Genomic DNA, 21,120 nt, shown 5'->3' with positions numbered 1-21,120 from the left:
ACTAATATTAGATATATGTATAAGTACGAAACGTAAGTAAAGTAAGTAAATGAAACGTTCAATTACAAGATTGTCGTAAAGCATATTATCTATAAAGTACAGCATTATCCAAAAGACTACAATATGATATTAATGAAAAAATCAAAACTTACAGCTTAAATTTGGTATAACATGTTAAATCTTCTTATGAAATATATGTATATAATAAGGAAAAAACAAAAAATATAAAATAAACTATTTTACTATATCGCCCTGCTTTGTTTGACTTTTAGTTTTGTAGTCCCCAGTACACCGTCCTTTTTTGAAAATAATTACAAAAGTCTTAAATGTGGTTTTAACCGCTTCGTTTGAGCGAGTCTACCACTTTCTGAAAAATTTCCGCAAGATGAACGCGTCCGATAGAAGTATCAGATAGCTAGTCCGATAAATTAATTTCAAAACTTTCTTTGTCTTGACAGTGTACCTAAGTATTTTTTTTTTGTAAGCAAAATTGGAAAAAATATTTTTTTTTGGATTTGTCAAATCTTTCTTCCTTATTTTGATTCTCGGAAAAGAATTCGTCATCGTTCACCAGTGGTTTCAACCTTAGATAAAAAATCAAACACCTCATCGCTTACAGTTTGTCCTGAAGAAACATTATACAAATGATTTTTAAATAAATCTGGCGAGAAAGGGTTAGTGCACTATTTGAAAAAATCAAGTAATGAGGATAAATTATCATTATTATTTTCAATGGACGACTTTATAAATTCTTTAGTAAGATCCTCTTTCTGATTTATTCCATGAGTTTGGATATCATAGCAGTCCAAGGTTAAATTGATGGGAATTCAAGAAAATAACTTATAGATTCTATGAACGATTAATATTTGACTTCTAGATCAGCTAGATATTTCTTCTTTACATTAAATTCCTTACAACAAAAAGAATGATATCCCCAAAATTTATCAGGACTATCAGATAAAAAAAAACATCGTTGAAAGCATATGGCTTTAATATTTTTTTGCTTTTAAAAAAATTTTCATCATCGAATCTCAAAAGTCCACTGCTGAACATAGGCCTTTTCCTTGTTTTTCCAACCCCGTCTATCTTGCGCCGCTCTCATCCAGTTTTTATTAAGCCTTCTTTGATCGTCAGTCCATCTTGTAGGTTGCCGACCGATTTCTTGTCTTCCCTTGGTCTTAATTCCAATAACCTATTTGTCCATTGCCCAAAACATAATTTACACTGCTCCTAAATATTGAATATCACTCTTCTCGGGTGAAAATTTTCATTTTACCCACAAAATTTGCACAAAAAACACTCTATAATTTAAAAAAATAAACAAGTGCACGTTTATTATTTAATAAGTCATATGTAGTACACGATGCCGACAAAGTAAAAGTAGAATACCACTGTTCCCAGTATTTTTCCGGCTCGTTTTGTTACGCGCGCTATGGTACCAAATTCAAAAATAAGAAAAAATTTAAAATTGCGTTTTTTATTAGTTTGCGTAATTTTTTTTTTTGTGAACACTTAGTTTTTGAATGAACATGTTTTATTGGAAAGTTAAAAAAATTAAAATTATGACTTTTGCAATCGCGAAACATAATCTGTCATAATTAATATATTTACGTTGGCGGACTAAAAAAACGAGGCTGTAAGGTCGGACAAGTGATCAACAATCTTTTGTAATTAATTAGAAGTACTTTCAATTGAAAATGGGGAGTTTTGTTATCACAAAACTATACCGCGCTAGAATGACATCTTGCGGGTGTCGGATTCGACGATTGCTCCCTCTTTTTAGTCCGACAAAAATAATTTATTTTATTTTAACATATTATCTTTTGATTAAAATTAAAAATTATAGTTTTACAATAACAAAACATAACCGCGTTAAAGCTACAGGTTTAGGTGTTGTGAGTGCGGAAAAGCGTCCAACCTTCACTCTGAATATTTTCAAAAAGTGGTAGACTCGCTCAAACGAAGCAGTTAAAACCATTTTTAAGACTTTTGTAATCATTTTCAAAAAACGACGGTGTACTGGGGACTATTGTATTTTAAGAACAGCTACTGTACTGATTTGGTAGTAAAAAAAAACACTCCGTAGGTACTCTGATAATTTTCAAAAAGTGGTAGACTCACTCAAAAGATGCAGTTAAAACCATGTTTAAGACTTTTGTAATCATTTTCAAAAAAGGGCGCTGTACTGGGTACAATAGTGGGAACTACTGTATTTTAAGAACGGCTACTGATTTGGTAGTAAGAAAAAACACAATAAAAATGAAAAAACCCCCAACACATTTTATATATAACAGGGGTCGCCAACAGTTATAAAGGACTAAGTGCAACGTTGTAACAAACTCCATTTCCGTCCAAGTTAGGAATGGTACGACACATCGAAAACCGCGCGAATGAACATAAACATTGGCACGACATAAAAGTCAGTAATCGACCAGCTCCAGACCGATTTGTATTACTCTTGCTATGGATATAATTTGTAATATAGAATTGTTGGTAAAGGTACGATTTCGACATCGGCTGCCGGCGGCAGTTGCAGTTGTCGCCGTGACATACGTCACTACTTTGCACTATTAATTTGTATGAGACTGATTCCGACATCTAACTGCAATTGCTGTCCGGCAGAACGTCAGTTGATAATAATTATACGAATTAATAGTGCAAAGTAAATACGTATGTCATGGTAACAACTGTGACAGCCGTCTGAAGTTGCCGTCTGCAGTCGGTGTCGAAATCGTACCTTAAAACAACTACAATTTGTCTCGTAGTATGCAACATGTGTGCCCTACTTGAAGTCCTAGTACAGAAAATAAAACACCGATCAGTATTAACCAACCAGTATCCGAAAGAATTACTCAAAAGTGATATCACCAATAAATTATTAACCACATTTTAAAAGAAGTATCAATAAAGGTGTTTAATTAATGTAATGTAAATTTAATATTTAAATTTATTACACATGTTTCATACTATAATTTATATGTTTTCAATAAATATAATTTCTGTAACAAAATTTTTTTCAATATTTAAATTTTTTGGATACTCTTTTATTACATATTTACTGGCGGTGAAAACTGAAAAATGGCTCGGACTATCAAAGAGCTTGGCCACCCCTGGTTTAGATGTAAAACAAATAGTGCAAACTTAGAAAATAATAGTTTCAGAACACAGGTTGTTCCAATAAAGCAACTAAGAAAAATTAAATCGCAATTAATAGTATATTGTACAACAAGTGAGAAAAAAGGCATATTTCTCACGAGCGCAGAAGTTTGTTGTGAGGGAGGAATATGTCATTTTCTCGTGTGAGTTTGATGCGGTTTTGTCAAGAGTTCAAAATTCAAAATTAAATAATTTAGATGCTTTTAGGTATATTATATGCATAAATTGAAATAAAATACATATATACATGTAGGTAGGTAATTAATATTCTTAAAATTAATATAAGTTACCTATTTATTTAAAATTCTAATTAACAGCTATTTTTGAACAGTATTGAAAGGTAATTACTGGTAAGTTTTACACATTTTATCTGACAACATTAATTGTGTTTGTATTGTGCACGTATTACCATGGAAACGAGGATCGTATGTACGAAAACCGGTGGAGAACCCGTGAGAAAAAATATTTCTCACTGCAATGGCCGACTTTTCTCACTTCGTGAGGAAATGTTCGTTTTGAATGTATGTAAGTATTGAGAGAAGTTGCACATTGTATAGCATCCATAGAAAAACATACAATATCTTCTTAATAACTAATATTGTTAAAAAAATAAATACTTACATTATAAAATCATCGATATCCATTGTTCTAGCCCTTTTTTGATCTGCTTCTACTTTAGTTAATATATCTTCAATTTTTTCTTTTATGCTAAAGTCATCAGGTAATTCCTATAAAATAAATTAGTTGATATTATGAAAAATAGTTGTATCTACGGGAATGAATTGGATATCTGCACGATAGTACCAATTAAAAAAAAAGAAAACTATAAAAACTACTCAAAGTATAGGGAACGTACACTGTTTATCGTAATGTGTTTATAAAAATCGATTCAACACTAATTGATTCGACACTATTCAACTAACATGTTACAAGAATACCAGATAGTAAACACCTTTGTCTATTTCCGGTCTAGTATAACTAAAGATGGTAACTGTGAAGCAGAAGTTCGGAGACGTATTGGTATGGCAAAAAATGCGATGAGTCGCCTAACTAAAGTTTGGAAAGACAGATCTATCTCTCAAAATATCAAGATGAGACTGGCGAATCCCCTTGTATTCTCAATATTTCTATACGGAGCAAAGACATGGACTTTTCGCGTATGCGAGCGCCAACAAATTGATGCCTTTAAGATGTGGTGCTGGAGAAGAATGCTGCGCATACCTTGGACAGCTCATAGGACAAACGTTTTCATTCTAAACCAACTCAAGATTAAAAAAAGGCTGTCCACAATATGTCTGCAACGAATACTGTAATTCTTTGGTCACGTGGTTCGCAGAGGTGACGACAGTTTGGAGAGATTAATTGTTTCTGGAAACATTCCGGGGAGAAGATTAAGAGGACGATCACCAACTAGATGGTCTGACCAAATAAAGCATTCAGCTAGAAACTCATTCTGCAAAGCTCTTAGAGCAGCTGAAGATAGAGACCAATGAAGAAACACTGTTAGGAATATTGGAAGAAATCACGATCCTCAGTAATGGGGAAACGACAAGAGAGAGAGTTTATAAAAATCGGGTTATCTTAGTAAACAATAGAGAGCAAAGATTACACTGAATGCAGAATACGAGCTTAGATTATTAACTGAGAAAGAAACGGTAGATACCATCCAGATTTTAAATTAAGTAATTAACACTACTATCTAGTGTGATGAGCCGCACATTTAAGATGCTTTTACGAATTATACAAAACCGATTATTCCTTCTAGGCAAAAGAATAAGCAATAGAGATAGAATTGGGTAATAAGCAATTTGGATTTAGAAATGGTCTAGGAACTAGAGAGGCAGTATTTTGTGTGCGCGTTCTCTTAAAAAAACAGCAGGACTTGACCACCACGATATGACTGCTAAATTTTTTCTTCTTTTGGTATCATAACCCTGGCTGTCTGGCTGTGTCCATCCATTCAGATCTCTCATGTGCCCTTCTCCCCCATTGTTATATATTCATGGTTTTCAGGTCGTCATCCGACCATCTCGTTCTGTGCCTTCCTTCTTTTCGCCTTCTTACTGGCTTCCATTGTAATATTTTCTTTGTTGCTTTTGTACCTTCTTGTCTCTGGATATGTCCCAGCCACGACAGTCTTTGACTTTTCTATGACTGCTAATACATACATTATAATCAAGCACCTTCTATCCAAATTTGAGATAGTCGTATTGAAAAACTACCCATCAACCGTGGAGTATGACAGAGTTGTGTTTTGTCACCCAGTCTTTTTAATCTATACAGTGAACAAATCATTAGACAGACTTTGGATGACAGAAAAGACGGAGTAAGACTAGTCGGAGAAGTAAGTATTAACAATATGAGATACGCTGACGATACAGCCGTTCTTGCAGAAAATCTACAATATCTGCAGACATTAGTTATTCTAGTCAGTGAAGCAAGTTATTGGAAAAGCCTTAAAATTAACATCTCAAAGACAAAGTAGATGACAGTTGGAAAAATTAATATAGACCAGGGTCTGCTTTTTCTTATGGAGACGAGATAGAACATAACAACCATTTTAAATACTTTGAAAGCTGGTTGCATGTAAATTGTGTCTCTGGTAAAGAGATAATAAGCAGAATCGAAATATTACGTAAGGATTTAATGGAAACCAGAAAACCAGTTTTATGTAACAGAAACTGTCTGAAAGTGTAACAGAAATACACTAAGCATCAAAATTAACGCACCACCTTAAAAATGGGACATTTTTGATGGCTCGTATTTCCTAAACCTGTTATCCGATTTTAGTAATTTTTTTAGTATATTATAGTGTTATTCTTTAAGAATATCGATGTAATAATATTATTGCTAAACAGGTAAGTGTCATTGTATACCAGATGTAACAATAATAGTGTGTTTTTGCCTCAAAGTTTGGAACACCCTGTGGAATATTCTAGCATATATATATATATATATATATATATATATATATATATATATATATATATATATATATATATATATATATATAAAATATTGAAATTAAAACTCAACTGTAGCTTTAGGCGTTTTTAACATTTTGCTTTTTAATTCATTCGCTTATGTGGGATAATAAAAAAGTTAGATACTTTAACAACTAGCCATGTTATTCATCAATGCAGGGTGTTTCTAAATAAGTGCGACAAACTTTAACGGGTAATTCTGCATGGAGAAATAATGACGTTTGCTTTATAATCATATGTCTGCAAATGTTTTGTTTCTGAAATACGGTATGTTGAATTTTTTCTTACAAACTGAGATTTATTTATTGCTCTAAAACTGGTTGAGATGAATACAAGAAATGAATGAAAGATGAGCAAATGAAATTTGGTAGGGTTTAAGGGGTAGTTATTGCGCATTTTTTGACATACAATCAAGAGTTTTATATTCACCATTGGCGTGAATACGGGATGTGTCTGAAATGTTTATACCCGTATGCACGCCAATGGTGAATATAAAATTCTTAATTGTATGTCAAAAAATGCGCAATAACTACCCCTTAAAACCTACCAAATTTAATTTGCATATCTCAACCAGTTTTAGAGGAATAAATAAATCGTCAGTTTGTAAGAAAAAATTCCAACATCCCGTATTTCGGAAACAAAGCATTTGAGGACATATATTTATAAAGCAAACGGTCATTATTTTTTCATGCAGAATTACCCCTTAAAGTTTGTCGCACTTATTTAGAAACACCCTTTTTATATCTAACATAATAGAATAAATCAAAAAGCAAAATATTAAGAAAGCCTAAGGCTATAGTTGAGTTTTAATTTCAATATTTTATATACGCTACAATATTCCACAGGGTGTTCCAAACGTTGAGGAAAAAACACACTATCATTGTTACACCCGGTACACAATGATATAATCCGTCCGCTATAACTGTTCCTATGCGGTACGATTCATTTTCAATAAAATTAAGTCAAGGCAGAAAGTAAAACGTACGCCGATGTGTGTAGTATGTAGTATACAGTATACAAAATGTATAAACACATCGTACCGCATGGGAAAAGTTATAGCGGACGGACTATACTTATCTCTTTAGCAATAATATTATTACATCGATATTCTTGAAGAATAAAGCTAAAATATACTAAAAAAATCAATCAAATCGGACAACAGGTTTAGGAAATATGAAACGTCAAAAATGTCTCATTTTTAAGGTGGTGCGTTAATTTTGATGCTTAGTGTACATATAACTGTCGATGCATATTAGCAAGAAAGTCCTGAAATGTTATGTGTGGTCTATCATCTCATAGGGTTGTGAGACATGAACATTAAAAATCACACTGCTCAACAAATTAGAAGCATTCGAATTGTGGTGTTACCGACGGATCCTAAAAATATTGTGGGTTTTGCACACTTCCAATGAAGATGTTCTTAAAATGAACATCTGCTCATAGGCATGATAAAACTAGAGGAGAAACACAGAAAACTTCCGCCATATAATTAGAGCACCTAAATACCATCTACTTTGCCTTATAATACAACGAAGAGTGGAGGGAAAGAGACTAATTGGTCGAAAGAAACTTTCATGGCTGCGTAATATTAGAAAATGGTATGATAATTATTTTGAGAATTATCATTCTGCTCGTCTGATTCATCCCCATTAATTCATCTCAACAAATATTAGGTGGAATTAATGAAATAACAACTACCAGATAGAGTAAGAGTAAACCAAAACGATAATGAAGAAAACATATCATTGCTGAAAACAGTATCATTGCTGAGTTTCTAAAAGAAGGTGGCGATAGACTGAAAGAAGAAATCACTGGATAATGGATAGGGGTTTTGGCTATATCAATAAGGAACAAAATTAAAACCAAATTTAAAAATAATCTGAGCAAATATCAAGCAAGCTTTAAAACAAATAGATCAGTAATATAACAAATTTCTATAATGAAATACATATTATCTAGCTTACATGAATTCAGTTTAGAACACACAAGAAACATGTTGACGCACTAGAAATTTTGAATTACTACAAAAAATAATGAGATTAACCAAACACATACTCTAGACATACAGTAGACATAAATTATGACAGAAGAGCATGTCTCAGACAGTTTTAAAATCAACAGGAGCCTATTTCAAGCTGACCTTATTTTTCAATTTAATCCTAAGAAAATTTTACGAGAAAATAACAATTACAATAAAGCTTCCATATATTATCGGAGGCATCAACGTGTAGCATATGCAGATTCTTGTCTGAAAAAATAAACATGACACGGTCGAATTAATAAACAATGAGGCTGGTACAAAAAGGAAAAAGGATGTCACGAAGAAAATGGATGGACTCCATTCTAACAGGAGAGTAACAGGAGATCTGAAATTTTTGGGGGTGTTGTGTTGTTGTGGTGTTAAATCCTTGTGGCTACATAAGTAGATTTAAAGGGTTGTAGGTATTCGCTCCGTGCATGACCATCGTGTGGATACACGAAACTAATCCAGCGTCCGTAGCAGCGAAATATGACAATTTTGGCAAATTTTTGTAATGTCAGCGGCATTATGGTCGTTCGCGAACCCTGTCCGTGACTTTTAGTCCACGACAACGCATGCGCACTTTAATTACATATTGTATTTATTAAAAATGTATTATCGTATATTGATAAATATACCAGCATATTAATAATTAATTATTAATATTAATTAATAGTAAATATGTATATACACCGTTCTTAGGAGTCAACGCCCTTCGGTAGGGATCTATGGGGGAGTATCACCGAGCCGCAAGCCCTTATCCCTTGCCGTACTGCTCCCTCATAGGTCGATCAGATGCCCGCATATTCCAGTCTAAGCGCCAGATTCATATTTAGAATTTTATACTGACGCGTTTTTGTTTTTCCGATGGCCTGGCTTGGGCTTGAACTCTCGTACCTCACGGCGAAGTGAAGTGCGGGTCAGCCGCTAGTCGCACTGAGCTATCCGATCGACTATATAGTAAATATACCTTGTATATTCATTTATCAACGGTATTATTTATTTTATTTTAAAGTGCGCATGCTCCACTTGTCGTGGACTAGTCCCTGACTGTCTCCGCGAACACACTTATTGTTTGTCGAACAAATTTTATCAAAAATGGTAAATAAATATTACATATTAACGTCAAATATGTCATATGTGTATCATAATATGCTGAACGTCAAATTGTGGTCGCCAAAATATCAGGCGATTACGCTAAGTGTCGCGTCAGTCATGCACGGAGCGAATAGTTAGGATGTTTGGTTGCTCTTCGCTATGAGTTTCGCCGGTAGCGCTCTCTCGCGGTTTGGAACTTGTACTTTTCATGTAAAAGTGGCGTATGCCAAATATTACAAAACGAGAGAAATAGATATTTATCTAGACAAACACAAATTATGAACTGAAATATTATAGTAAACTGATTACTGAACGAATACACAGAATTAGTAGTAAAAGTAATTAGTCTTTTTTATTTTTTTCATTATAATTATAATATTTAATATGTATATAAATTCCTGCAACTTGATGACTGCTTACGCAAGAGCTCATTGAGAAAAAGAAGAAATTTATGTGAAATTTAAAGGTTACCTCTGTTTTTATTGGCTGTGAGTTTCATCGGTAGCGCTCTCTCGCGGTGTGAAACTTGTATTTTTCTTGTAAAATTGTTCCAGTTAAATGCACAAAACTGCCACTAACAGCGCTGGCGAAAACTATTTAATCCCCTCTACTCATTGGCTCACAGCGAATATGACTGTGAGTTGACAACAAAGGACAAGAGAGGAACTCAAGTGTCAGGGCTTTAATTATTCAAGTATTAAAAATGTGTTACCTTATTATTTAAACTGCAATGAAGTTTATAATTCTTCTCTAATGCAGCTAATACAGCAGTCTGTCGAAAAACACTTCCTAAAGTTTTATTTTTTCTTGTGAAAGCTATCCTAGTCAGCCCATCCCATTCTGTGTAATTAATTGGTGGAGGAGGATTTCTTGGTTCTATTCTCACTACACATGATTCTACTTTCGGAGGAGGCCTAAAGTTATTTTTGCCTACCTGGAAAAAAAATTTACGGGTAAGAAGCACAAATAGGACAAAGTTCAAAACAGTGTGTGTTTACTTAGTAAAAATGTAAACGCTGTGTACAACTAAAATGTTACTAATATTAAGAAAAACAATAGCAAAAGAGACAAGTATACTCTTTCAAACAAATGGCTGTTATGGGAACTGTTTTTTCTACAAATCTTTCTTCCACAAATTCTTAAACTAGAACAATCATTTTCGCTATGCAAATAATTAAGGTATCAACTATATCAATCAATCTCTCAACAACAAGCAAAATAAGAACGGAGAGGAGTTAGACAGAGAGACACTATCTATCTGGAAACAACGTAGAATCAAAATTGTTGGCAGATTTTTAAGTCATGTTTTGTAAGTCAAGATTTTCCCATAACACAGTACTCAGAAGCAACAATACAGAGGAACGAATCTACATGCTATAGGAGCATAAACAAGAATCTGAGAAAATCGGTCTAAAAATGAATTTAAATAAAACAAAAGTGATGACAAATCAAAATATTACAATCGCCTTAGATGGAAGTGAAATTGAAAGTGTCGAAGAGTATACAATGACATATATACCGAGGTCACACGATCAAACTAGTAAACAGAATCAACCGGCAGAGATAACTAGAAGAATCCGAATGACTTGGGCAACGGTAGGAAGACTCAGTGATGTGTTGAAAAACAAAAAGATACCAATAAATCTAAATAAAAGGGTATTCAACAGTTGTATTCTACCAGTTATGACCTACGGAATGCCATGACACTTATAAAGGTATCAGCCAATAGATTGAGAACGACACAGAGGGCTATCGAATAAGCTACGTTAAGAGTATCTCCAAGGAAACATAATACAAAATGAGAATGTGCGAAGCAGGACGAAGGTGGAAGATGTAATTGGAAGCAGTACGCAAATGAAATGGAACTGGGTAGGACACAAGGCACGGCAAAAAAACAAAAGGTGGACGAGAAACATTGTACATTGGAGACCACGCAAACACATAGCCGTAGTAGAGGAAGACCACAAAAACGATGACTAGATGACATCACAGCAAACATTGGGAAAAACTGGCACTAAATAGCACAAAACAGAGAATAATGGGGGCTCATGGGCAGGCCTTTGTCTAGGAGTGGATGCACACAGGCTGAAGAAGAAGATCTTTCAACTGGTGCTCTGTCCATTTCTTGAGAAATTAAAAGTAATAACACTAGTGAATAATATCATGTTAAATTTGTAGTTTATAGTATTAAGCTGTAGTCAGTAATCACAGAGGGGTGTAACCTAGCTCATATCCATAGAAGAAATCTACATGTGAGTGTGCACCCTGGGTAAAGCTAAATAAGCTAGAGCAATGGTTGGATGGTAGTCCTATCTTTTCTAAAGATCTTCTAGCCGGTTATAATATGTGAAAACAAGAACAAGAGAAATCAGTTCTTTTCTTAACAATATGACAAGAAATATCGAACCAAGATATATTATTAGACCAGAATTAATACAAAAATAAAATAATAATTCCATTTTTTATATTGGTTTTATTGTTATATTGGTCTTTACACCTTTGAGTAACTACGTCCATTTTCTGTTGGAATTTACCAGCTGAACAGACGGGGTCGTGAGGTCGTAAGTTTTTGAATTCTCTCTTGTCTTCTTCGCTAAAGCATCCCTCTGGCTTGCAAATTTTAGAAGCCATGGAGGTGTTACCAGGGAAATGGACCAAAAAGTTTTCATTTAAAAATCTTTTAGTAATATTTTTAATATTCTTCAATATTATTAATGTTGCTATTAGGATGAAAATTTTACCTTACCTTTCAAAATTAATAATTTGCCAACTTTGTGTTGGCAATGGGAAAGAATCGAGAGGTACTAACCACCATCAAATCTCGAAATTTGGAATACTTTGGACACATTATGCGAAATTAATCCAGATATGCCCTCCTACAAGCCATTCTGCAAGGAAAAATATTTGGAAAGCCAGGTCCAGGAAGAAGAACATCCTGGTTAAAGAACCTCACAACCTGGTTCAACTCAACATCTGTGCAGCTTTTCCGCGTTGCTACAGATAAAATAAAGATTACCATGATAATCTCCAAGATTCGTGTGGAAGGCCTAAGAAGAGCCAAATGTGACATGTCAAAATTTTTATGGGAACATAAAGTTAAAGTAACTATCTTCCAAGAAATACATGTGGGAACTTAAATTGATCTCAAGACAGGAGATTTCTCTGAAACTGGTCTCAAACTAACAGGATATGAAATTCTTGGCATTACCTATCACCACATATCGTTTGTGATGTGACAATACCCCTTATCTGCTGTAACATGCGTTTTGTAGTAGAGACGAAAAACAGTGTCACCTCCTATTTTCATATGGTATTTTTTAACTTGTTTTGTAGTAAATTCATAACGAATATTGATGATATAAAAGTGAATGATACAAATGTAAAAAATTTAGGTACTACAACATTTAAGTATGTTTTAAAAAAATGTGTCACACTTTCAATTAAAAACCGGACAAAAGACCAAAACGGTGAAAAGAGAATGTGGTTAAAGATAAAAACAATGAGGTTAGTGAAAAGAGAAACAAAAAGAATATATTTTAATTATGACATATGAACCAGTTTCAATTATTTTCTTATTGATACTGCACAGCAACAAGAAAAAAGCAACCCTAGTTATCAACTAACATAAGCATGCTTCAAGAACTTAAGCAACATTATGATAGAACTCTGTCAATTAGCATAGCAAAAAACAGAGATCTGTTACAGCTATGTGATACGCGGGTGATATCTGAGAAATATCACAGGTGGTATCATAATTTAAAAACAGGAAATGACATAATGTCAATGTCAGCACCTGCTTTCAGTGACGAAGCAGACAAGGAATCTGCATAGTAATAATATTATCATGTATCTATTACACATTTGAAATAAAATTGTTTTTTCTATAAAACTGTTTAAATTTGTTTTTTCTATATCTATAACTACAAACAGCTGTTAATAAAATGTTGAGGGAAAACTAGTTAAATGTTATATTATCCACTAATACCTTTGCATATTTGGTTTATTATATTATTTGTTTTCAATGTGTTATTTGAAGAGTAACTGATCTATTTAGATTTACGGGTAAAACCGGGTAAGTGATTAGCATTTCCACCTTAAATTTAGGTGTAATCAGCTGGGTGTCTTAACTTTTTCAATAAAAAGTTAAGACACCCAGATACAGTACCCTTAAATTCAAAATAAAAACTAAACGTTTTTTCTCGATTTTGATATTCTGACATTTACCTGGTTTTCGCAGTTTACTGACAACTTATTTATGGGTTATCGAAAAAAAAATAGGGTTAATAGTTTTTTCTTTTCGATGGACCTTTTTTTGAAGGGTTCTCTTAAGGTACTAGTACACTTTAGAAGACCGAAAATAAGCATTTTTTCAAGATTTTCTTTCTCAGCACGTTTATTAAAAATAAACATAAAACTTTTTGCATATTAATATCTAACTCTTAGAGAATACAAAAAAATATATCTTTTTTCATTTATGTACGTACCCTAATATTGTAGAGGGCGCCAAAGTCGAGGCCTCGAAAAAAAGTAGTTCCTATGGCGGACAGTTAATCTCAGGACTGGAATCTCTGAAACAAAAAAAAATCGTACGGCATTTGAAAAAGGAAGGTTTCTTACGTGACAATTTACCACCATTAGTGAAAAATTCCGCAAAAAAAGGATTTTACGGAAATTTGAAAAATGTTTGTGAAAAATCACCCGTTTTTCTTCAGTTTTTCATGGTTAAAAAATATTTATCTTTTATTTTTTGGTCAAATTGTGGTAAATTGTCACGTAAGAAACCTTTCTTTTTCAAATGCAGTACGATTTTCTGTTTCAGATATCCCAATCCTGAGATTAACTGTCCGCCATCATTTTTCGAGGCCTCGACTTTTGCGCCCTCTACAAAATTCTGGAAAAAAAAGATTATTTTTGGTCTTCTGAAGTGTACTAGTACTTTAAAATACAAAATAGGTATAGTAGTTAACTATTTAAATTGCTTACCTTCATCAACATATCAACCCTTGACAACAACTGTGTGTTTACTGATAATCTACAATACAACTTATCACCAGGTTTTGCAACTAATCTTTGAGCAAATTCTAGTTGAAACATAAGAACGGCACATCTAAAAAATGGTCTATGTAGAAGCAATTTAAACACTAAAGGTGAAGATATCTGATATGGCACATTAGCTACACACACATCAAAAAATGGAAGATCACTTTTCAGGACATCTCCAACCTGGATCTCTAGTTTTGATTGCAGAGGTGTACCTAATAAATAAAGAATAAGAATCACTTATTAGGAGCCCCAACAACTAAATAATGGGAAAATTAAAATATATAACAAATTCAGGTGTTTGACTGTGAATTTATTAGGTATTATTTTTTAATAATTGTGATAATAATGCTATATATTAATAAGCAATATTTAAAATGATAGATAATCGCAAAACGTAATTTTTATCTACTCTATCTCATATTATGTATAGGTTTTAGTGTAGGAAACAAAGGTTGAACCTTGCAAAATGGACACAAGTCCGATTTTATATTTTTTCTGGTATATCAAGGGGTGTTTATTATAAGACTAACTTTTTCTGAAAAAATTTCGCCCCGGAACCCCCATTTTCACCCCTTTAAAGGGGGTAATTTGTGGTTTTTGCGGAACGTAGCCCTTCCTGTACCTTTTACAAAAAATTTCTTTTATAGAAATATGAAGAGGACTATATTTTATACGATTTATTTCCCGACAGCATCTGTCTATCATCCACCGTTTAGCGGGGGTGGCGCGCCAAAATTGACAAGTTCTTAAAAAAGATGTTTTTAAAAATATATATTTTTCCCTAACTGTAACGAAAATTACGAAGAAATCCTGCGGCAATTATTCACAAATAATTGATTGATTTATTGGTATAGGTTTCACTTAAGGGTAATAGCCCTTTTTTTAATTACAGGGTGTTACATTTTAAAAAACCCCTTTTTATACCATCTGAACCGTTTATGCTAGAGTAAAAAAACTTTCAGCGACTACCCATGTACTGGTGCTATTTACAAATTTGTATAATTCACTCCCATTTTTTCCCCGGAACCACCCAAAAAAAAAGAAGAATTAATAAATAAAGTGATTTTCTTGGAATCCTTCACTAGCGCAACCCCTGTAGCCAAAAAAAATAAATAAAATGGGGGGTTGAATTTTTTTTTTGTTTTTTGCTTTTTGATCCATATGGGCATATGCTTCATCAATAGTGCTTTTCAAAAATATATATGGTTATTGCAAAGTCCCTGCGGAAACCACCCCTATCCTTGAAAATATACTGCAGAAACTACCCCTTGCCCTTGGCGAGCATGTTTTTACGATTTTCTCATTACCTATGCATTCTTTTTAAACAAAACTTATACAAGGTTAAAGACCACTATTTACTCTAAAAATTAGGTCCTATTCATTTTTTTCGTATAAGCAACCGTTACGGCACAGTGGCGCCGTAAACCTCATATATGCTTTGGAGGGCTCCAGTTTTTGTTTTTTATTTCGTCATCTGTTCGTTTTATTGATAAAGTACTTATGTAAAATAAAACAACACAGTGTAACCTACAAATTATGACCTATGCACATTTTACATTCTTTCCGCCCCAAAGCCACAGTGGTGGCCCAAAATCAAGTTTTGCATATTTTCGCCACCTACACGCATTTTATTGCATTAATGCTACTTTAATAGCACAATATTCACCCTTAAGTGGTCACTAAGCAGTGGCGGATTCAGAGAGGGGTGATCGGGGCGATCACCCCCCCCCCCTCTCAAACCAAGTGATAATATATTTAAAGATTATAAAAATATTAATTTATTTTCATAGAAATACTTATATTATATTATTTTTATAAGAATGGCGTACTTTTTATGCTTTAGCGACAGTGGCGGATCCAGCATCCTTAAGAGGGGGTGCCAGTTGGCTAAATTTTTATAAAAATAAATGAATATTTTTATAATCTTTAAATATAATATCACTTGGTTTAAGAGGGGGGTGATCGCCACTATCACCCCTCCCTGGATCCGCCACTGCTTAGTGACCACTTAAGGGTGAATATTGTGCTATTAAAGTAGCATTAATGCAATAAAATACGTGTAAGTGGCGAAAATATGCAAAAATTGATTTTGAGCCACCACTGTGGCTTTGGGGCGGAAAGAATGTAAAATGTGCATAGGTCACAATTTGTAGGTTACACTGTATTGTTTTATTTTACATAAGTACTTTATCAATAAAACGAACAGATGACGAAATAAAAAACAAAAACTGGAGCCCGCCAAAGCATATATGAGGTTTACGGCGCCACTGTGCCGTAACGGTTGCTTATACGAAAAAAATGAATAGGACCTAATTTTTAGAGTAAATAGTGGTCTTTAACCTTGTATAAGTTTTGTTTAAGAAGAATGCATAGGCAATAAGAAAATCGTAAAAACATGCTCGCCAAGGGCTAGGGGTAGTTTCTGCAGTATATTTTTAAGGACAGGGGTGGTTTCCACAGGGATATTGCAATAACCATATATATTTTTGAAAAGCACTATTGATGAAGCGTATGCCCAAATGGATCAAAAAGCAAAAAACAAAAAAAATTCCAACCCCCCATTTTATTTATTTTTTTTTTTTTTGGCTACAGGGGTTGCACTAGGAAATCGCTTTTGGTGTCCATGCATGGGTAATAATAATGTGCACAAAATGATATATGAAGCATATTAATAAAGGGCATTGTGTGTGAATGATTCCAAGAAAATCACTTTATTTATTAATTCTTCTTTTTTTTAGGTGGTTCCGGGGAAAAAATGGGGGTGCATTTTACAAATTTGTAAATAGCACCAGTACATGGGTAATCGCTGAACGTTTTTTTACTCTAGCATAAACGGTTCAGATGGTATAAAAAGGGGTTTTTTAAAATGTAACACCCTGTAATTAAAAATAGGGCAATTACCCTTAAGTCAAACCTATACCAAAAAATCAGTCACTTATTTGTGAATAATTGTCGCAGAATTTTTTCTTAGTCTCCGTTACAGTTAGGGAAAAATATATATTTTTTTAAAACATCTTTTTTAAAAACTTGTCAATTTTGGGGCGCCACCCCCGGTAAACGGTGGATGATAGACATATGCTGTCGGGAAATAAATCGTGGAAAATATAGTCCTCTTCATATTTCTATAAAAAAATTTTTTGTAAAAGGTACAGGAGGGCTACGTTCCGCAAAAACCACAAATTACCCCCTTTAAAGAGGTGAAACGGGGGGTTCCGGGGCGAATTTTTTTCAGAAAAAGTTAGTCTTATAATAAGCACCCCTTGATATAACAGAAAAAAAATAAAACCGGACTTGTGTCCATTTTGCAAGGTTCAACTCTGTTTCCTACACTATTTTTAGTTTGTGAAAACTGTCAGTATAGATAGCAGTGCTTGCAGGATTTAAAGCATAGAAAAAAGTGTTCTGTGATTTGGTAGAATGCGATCTTACTCTTTAAAAAACATGTCAGGTATTTCAGCGCCATCTCAGCACCTGGTTAAATGGAAGGATACTACAAATCTAGCCTCCACATAAGTGGTCTGTAGCTTCGACATGATAGGTGTGAAATTTTAAACGTTTTTGTTGTTGATTGGATAGGAAGGGTGCCGTAATCTAGCCTCCATGCTAGGTACATAGCCTCCATACGGTACTTCCAATATTTAATATTTTATTCAAGTGGACAATAAAGGTAAAACACAAACAACTTTTGTTTCTCTTATTTATTTATAAAATAATGTGACATTTTACATAGAAATATGAGTATTTAATTTGGATTAAATAAATGTTTACTTGTTGAACTTTTCCATCGTCTGCACACAACAGCTGAACGGAGCCATTAGACCTAACAACAAAACGCGAAATAAAGTGTGTATTTTAAAACTGTTGGATAAACAGTACCTACAATCAGAAAATCTCTACCTTAAAATCAGAAAAACTTACCTTTAAAAAGGTACTCGATTACAAAATATCAAAAAACACGACTGAATATCAGCTTTTATGGTGACACAAACACATCACATCACATAACCGACCATATAAAATAACTGAACGACAACGAACGAACGAACGAACACGAACACTGAACATAGATTCACAGATAGCGCAGGATTTGTCAAAAGTCATGTTCCACCAATCACAATGCCGACATCAGCGCCTCTGACAAAATGGAAGGAAAATAAATACGATTACATGTTTTTTATTAGAGTGAGCGGGGCATGATTTAAAGTGTGCGTGAAGTAATCTCTTTCTCATAGGCACTTTTCAGTGCGTCACAGTTTTTCGATTTCTTTCTAACGCATTAAGTTGGAAGTGACAGAAAAAAACGTACTTCCGTGATTACAGTCATTTCTAATATTTATGAAATATGGCAAATTTCTCTCTGTTCTGGGCTTGATGGATTAAGTCATTCCCTGTTGTGTGAGTCCAATCTCTGATGTTTCGGAGCCAGGATTTTTTTTACAATTTATAAGACTATACAAATCAAGAAAATACCATTTTATAAATGCAATAAACACAATTGATTTGTTTTTATACCAAATTGCAAATAAAAGGGTTATACTGCAATACCCTTTCATATTTGGCTGATTACGATTCTGACAGCTGTCACTGTCAGATTTAACTAAAATGTCATGTTATAAATGTGTATTATCACGGACTTACCTTTTTTTTCTCTCACTTGTGACGCACTGAAAAATGCCTGTGAAAAGGACCATAACAATGTATTTTAAATGGGATTTACATTTTCGCACTGTTTTTTGGCACACTTTCATATAACCAAATATCCTCAACTTTCGCGTTGTCATGATGATGACATGTGAGCAATAAATTACAAAAAAGTTTTGACAGCTTTGTGGTTTGAAAGAAGTTAGAATTTTTAAATGTCAAAGTTCTAGAAATTGTAGAATAGAAATGAATTCCAGTGACGAAGAGTTACAGTTTTTTTATTCGTTTATCGTAGATAAAATATTGTATGAAACTGTGCGTGAAGTACTTTTTGCGAACTTGTAAAGTGAGATGTAAAGCACTCGCTCCGCTGTCGCTTGTGCTCTAAACATTGCGTGCGTTCGCAAAAAGCATACTTCACGAACTGTTTCATAAAGAACTATGGTGCTTTTCAGAGGCTTTTTTTTCAGTGTGACACAAGCATAAATATAATAACAAGTAGATTACGCCAGGTCGTGTTTGTGTCGTGTGGCCCCTGTGTTTGTGTCGTTCCATTACTCTCACCTCTTGGTAGATACGCTCACACTCGCACAACAGACAAAGATAGCTAGACCACCGTAATTGATATTGGCGTTACACCCCGATGCATTGAGTGGCATATAACTAGCCCGGTGTATTGTTAACATGTCTCTGGACACAAGTGACAGAAAAAAGGCACGTCCGTGAAACATACACATTTATAACATTTATTCCAGTTGTTGACAGATGGTGCTATAATCGAAAAAAAAAAGATTTAGGTATTTACCCATTATTTACCTATTATATATATATATATATATATATATATATATATATATATATATATATATATATATATATATATATATATATATATATATATATATATATACGACTATAATTTAAAGTTCTTCTCAGTCTTTCAGTATGGCATTAATAACGTAATATATTATTTTAAGAATGTAGAGCACTATAGCATGACAATTTAGTTAAATCTGACAGTTGTCAGAATCGTAGTAATCATAATTTAGTATAAAAACAAATCAGTGTGTTTATTTTATTTATAAAAAGGTATGTTCTTTGATTTGTATAGTCTTATAAATTGTAAAGATTATAATCGTATCGATAATACATAAATCATTTTTGTTCGATTAGGTATAGCGCCCTCCATCAACAACTAGAATAAATGTTATAAGTGATTTTAATCACGGACATAACTTTTTTCTGTCACTTCCAACTTAATGCGTTAGAAAGAAATCGAAAACTGTGACGCACTGAAAGCTGCCTCTGAGAAGATTATTTTTTACAACCCATATAACCTAAATGCCATATAGTCCGAAAAGCCACTGCGCATCCGCTAGGAAAAATATTCTAGAATTTTTTGCACAATCTTACCCAAAAAGGACTCCTTTTAACAAATTTGCATGTTGCCAGGACCAAAAGGTGGTCAAAAATTTTTTAAACGTTTTTTTTTTTGTTTTTTTCCTAAAATTATTTTTTTTGCATGGAAAAATGTTTTTTTAGGTTTTTTGGATCATTCCAAACAGAAAAGGTCTTCAGTGACTTTTCTCTAAAAATGATAGTTTTTGACAAATAAGCGATTAAAAATTGAAAAATTGCGAAATCGGCCATTTTTAACCCTCAAAAACTATGTAAAAAAGTTAAAATTTAAATGTTGCCAAAGTAAGTTGATATTAAAAATGAATAACCATTTTCAATTTCGTTGCAAAACGAAAATACAGCCGAACCATATTCCAGTCCAATCAGAGAGTGCTGCAAGCACCTCTACCGGTTTCGAAACTTATTAGTCTCTCATCAGGAGGCACATATGCTGCTCTCCCCGATCCAACCAAAACAAACCCCAGCGTGCAGTCCCGAATTGCAACGAACGAAATGGCATAGATGCCCTAGCGGCAACTGCTAGCAAAAGACTAAGTTTTCACTCTAATGGCATATAACATATCCCACCAGAATGAAAACAATGGGAACCTTCTCTGGTTACACCTCCGAGGCTTCTACAATTTGCAAGCCATACGGATGCTGAGACTAAGGAAGATGAGGGAATTCTACAATTTACAATTCACGTCACATCTGCTCAGCGCGGTAAAATTCCAACGAGACTGGTTCCCTTCATACTCCACACAGAGTAAATGTAAATCA

General features: G+C 33.6%; 1 protein-coding gene across 1 annotated transcript in view; it reads right to left on the bottom strand.

Annotated features, from left to right (window-relative positions):
• The window catches only part of LOC114332013 (probable dimethyladenosine transferase), a 56,676-nt gene that overhangs the window by 12,479 nt on the left and 23,077 nt on the right, over window positions 1-21,120 (bottom strand). The window contains exons 2-4 of the mRNA XM_028281711.2: window positions 14,242-14,513; window positions 9,971-10,192; window positions 3,778-3,884 (exon numbers count right to left, since the gene is read on the bottom strand). Of these exons, the coding sequence (XP_028137512.1) occupies window positions 3,778-3,884; window positions 9,971-10,192; window positions 14,242-14,513 (601 nt within the window). The remainder of the gene's footprint in view (window positions 1-3,777; window positions 3,885-9,970; window positions 10,193-14,241; window positions 14,514-21,120) is intronic.

The sequence above is a fragment of the Diabrotica virgifera genome, chromosome 1, assembly GCF_917563875.1.
Source record: "Diabrotica virgifera virgifera chromosome 1, PGI_DIABVI_V3a".
Lineage (NCBI taxonomy): Eukaryota > Metazoa > Arthropoda > Insecta > Coleoptera > Chrysomelidae > Diabrotica > Diabrotica virgifera.
Note: the sequence above shows the minus strand (reverse complement) of the source record. Positions and strands in the feature narration are given on the sequence as shown.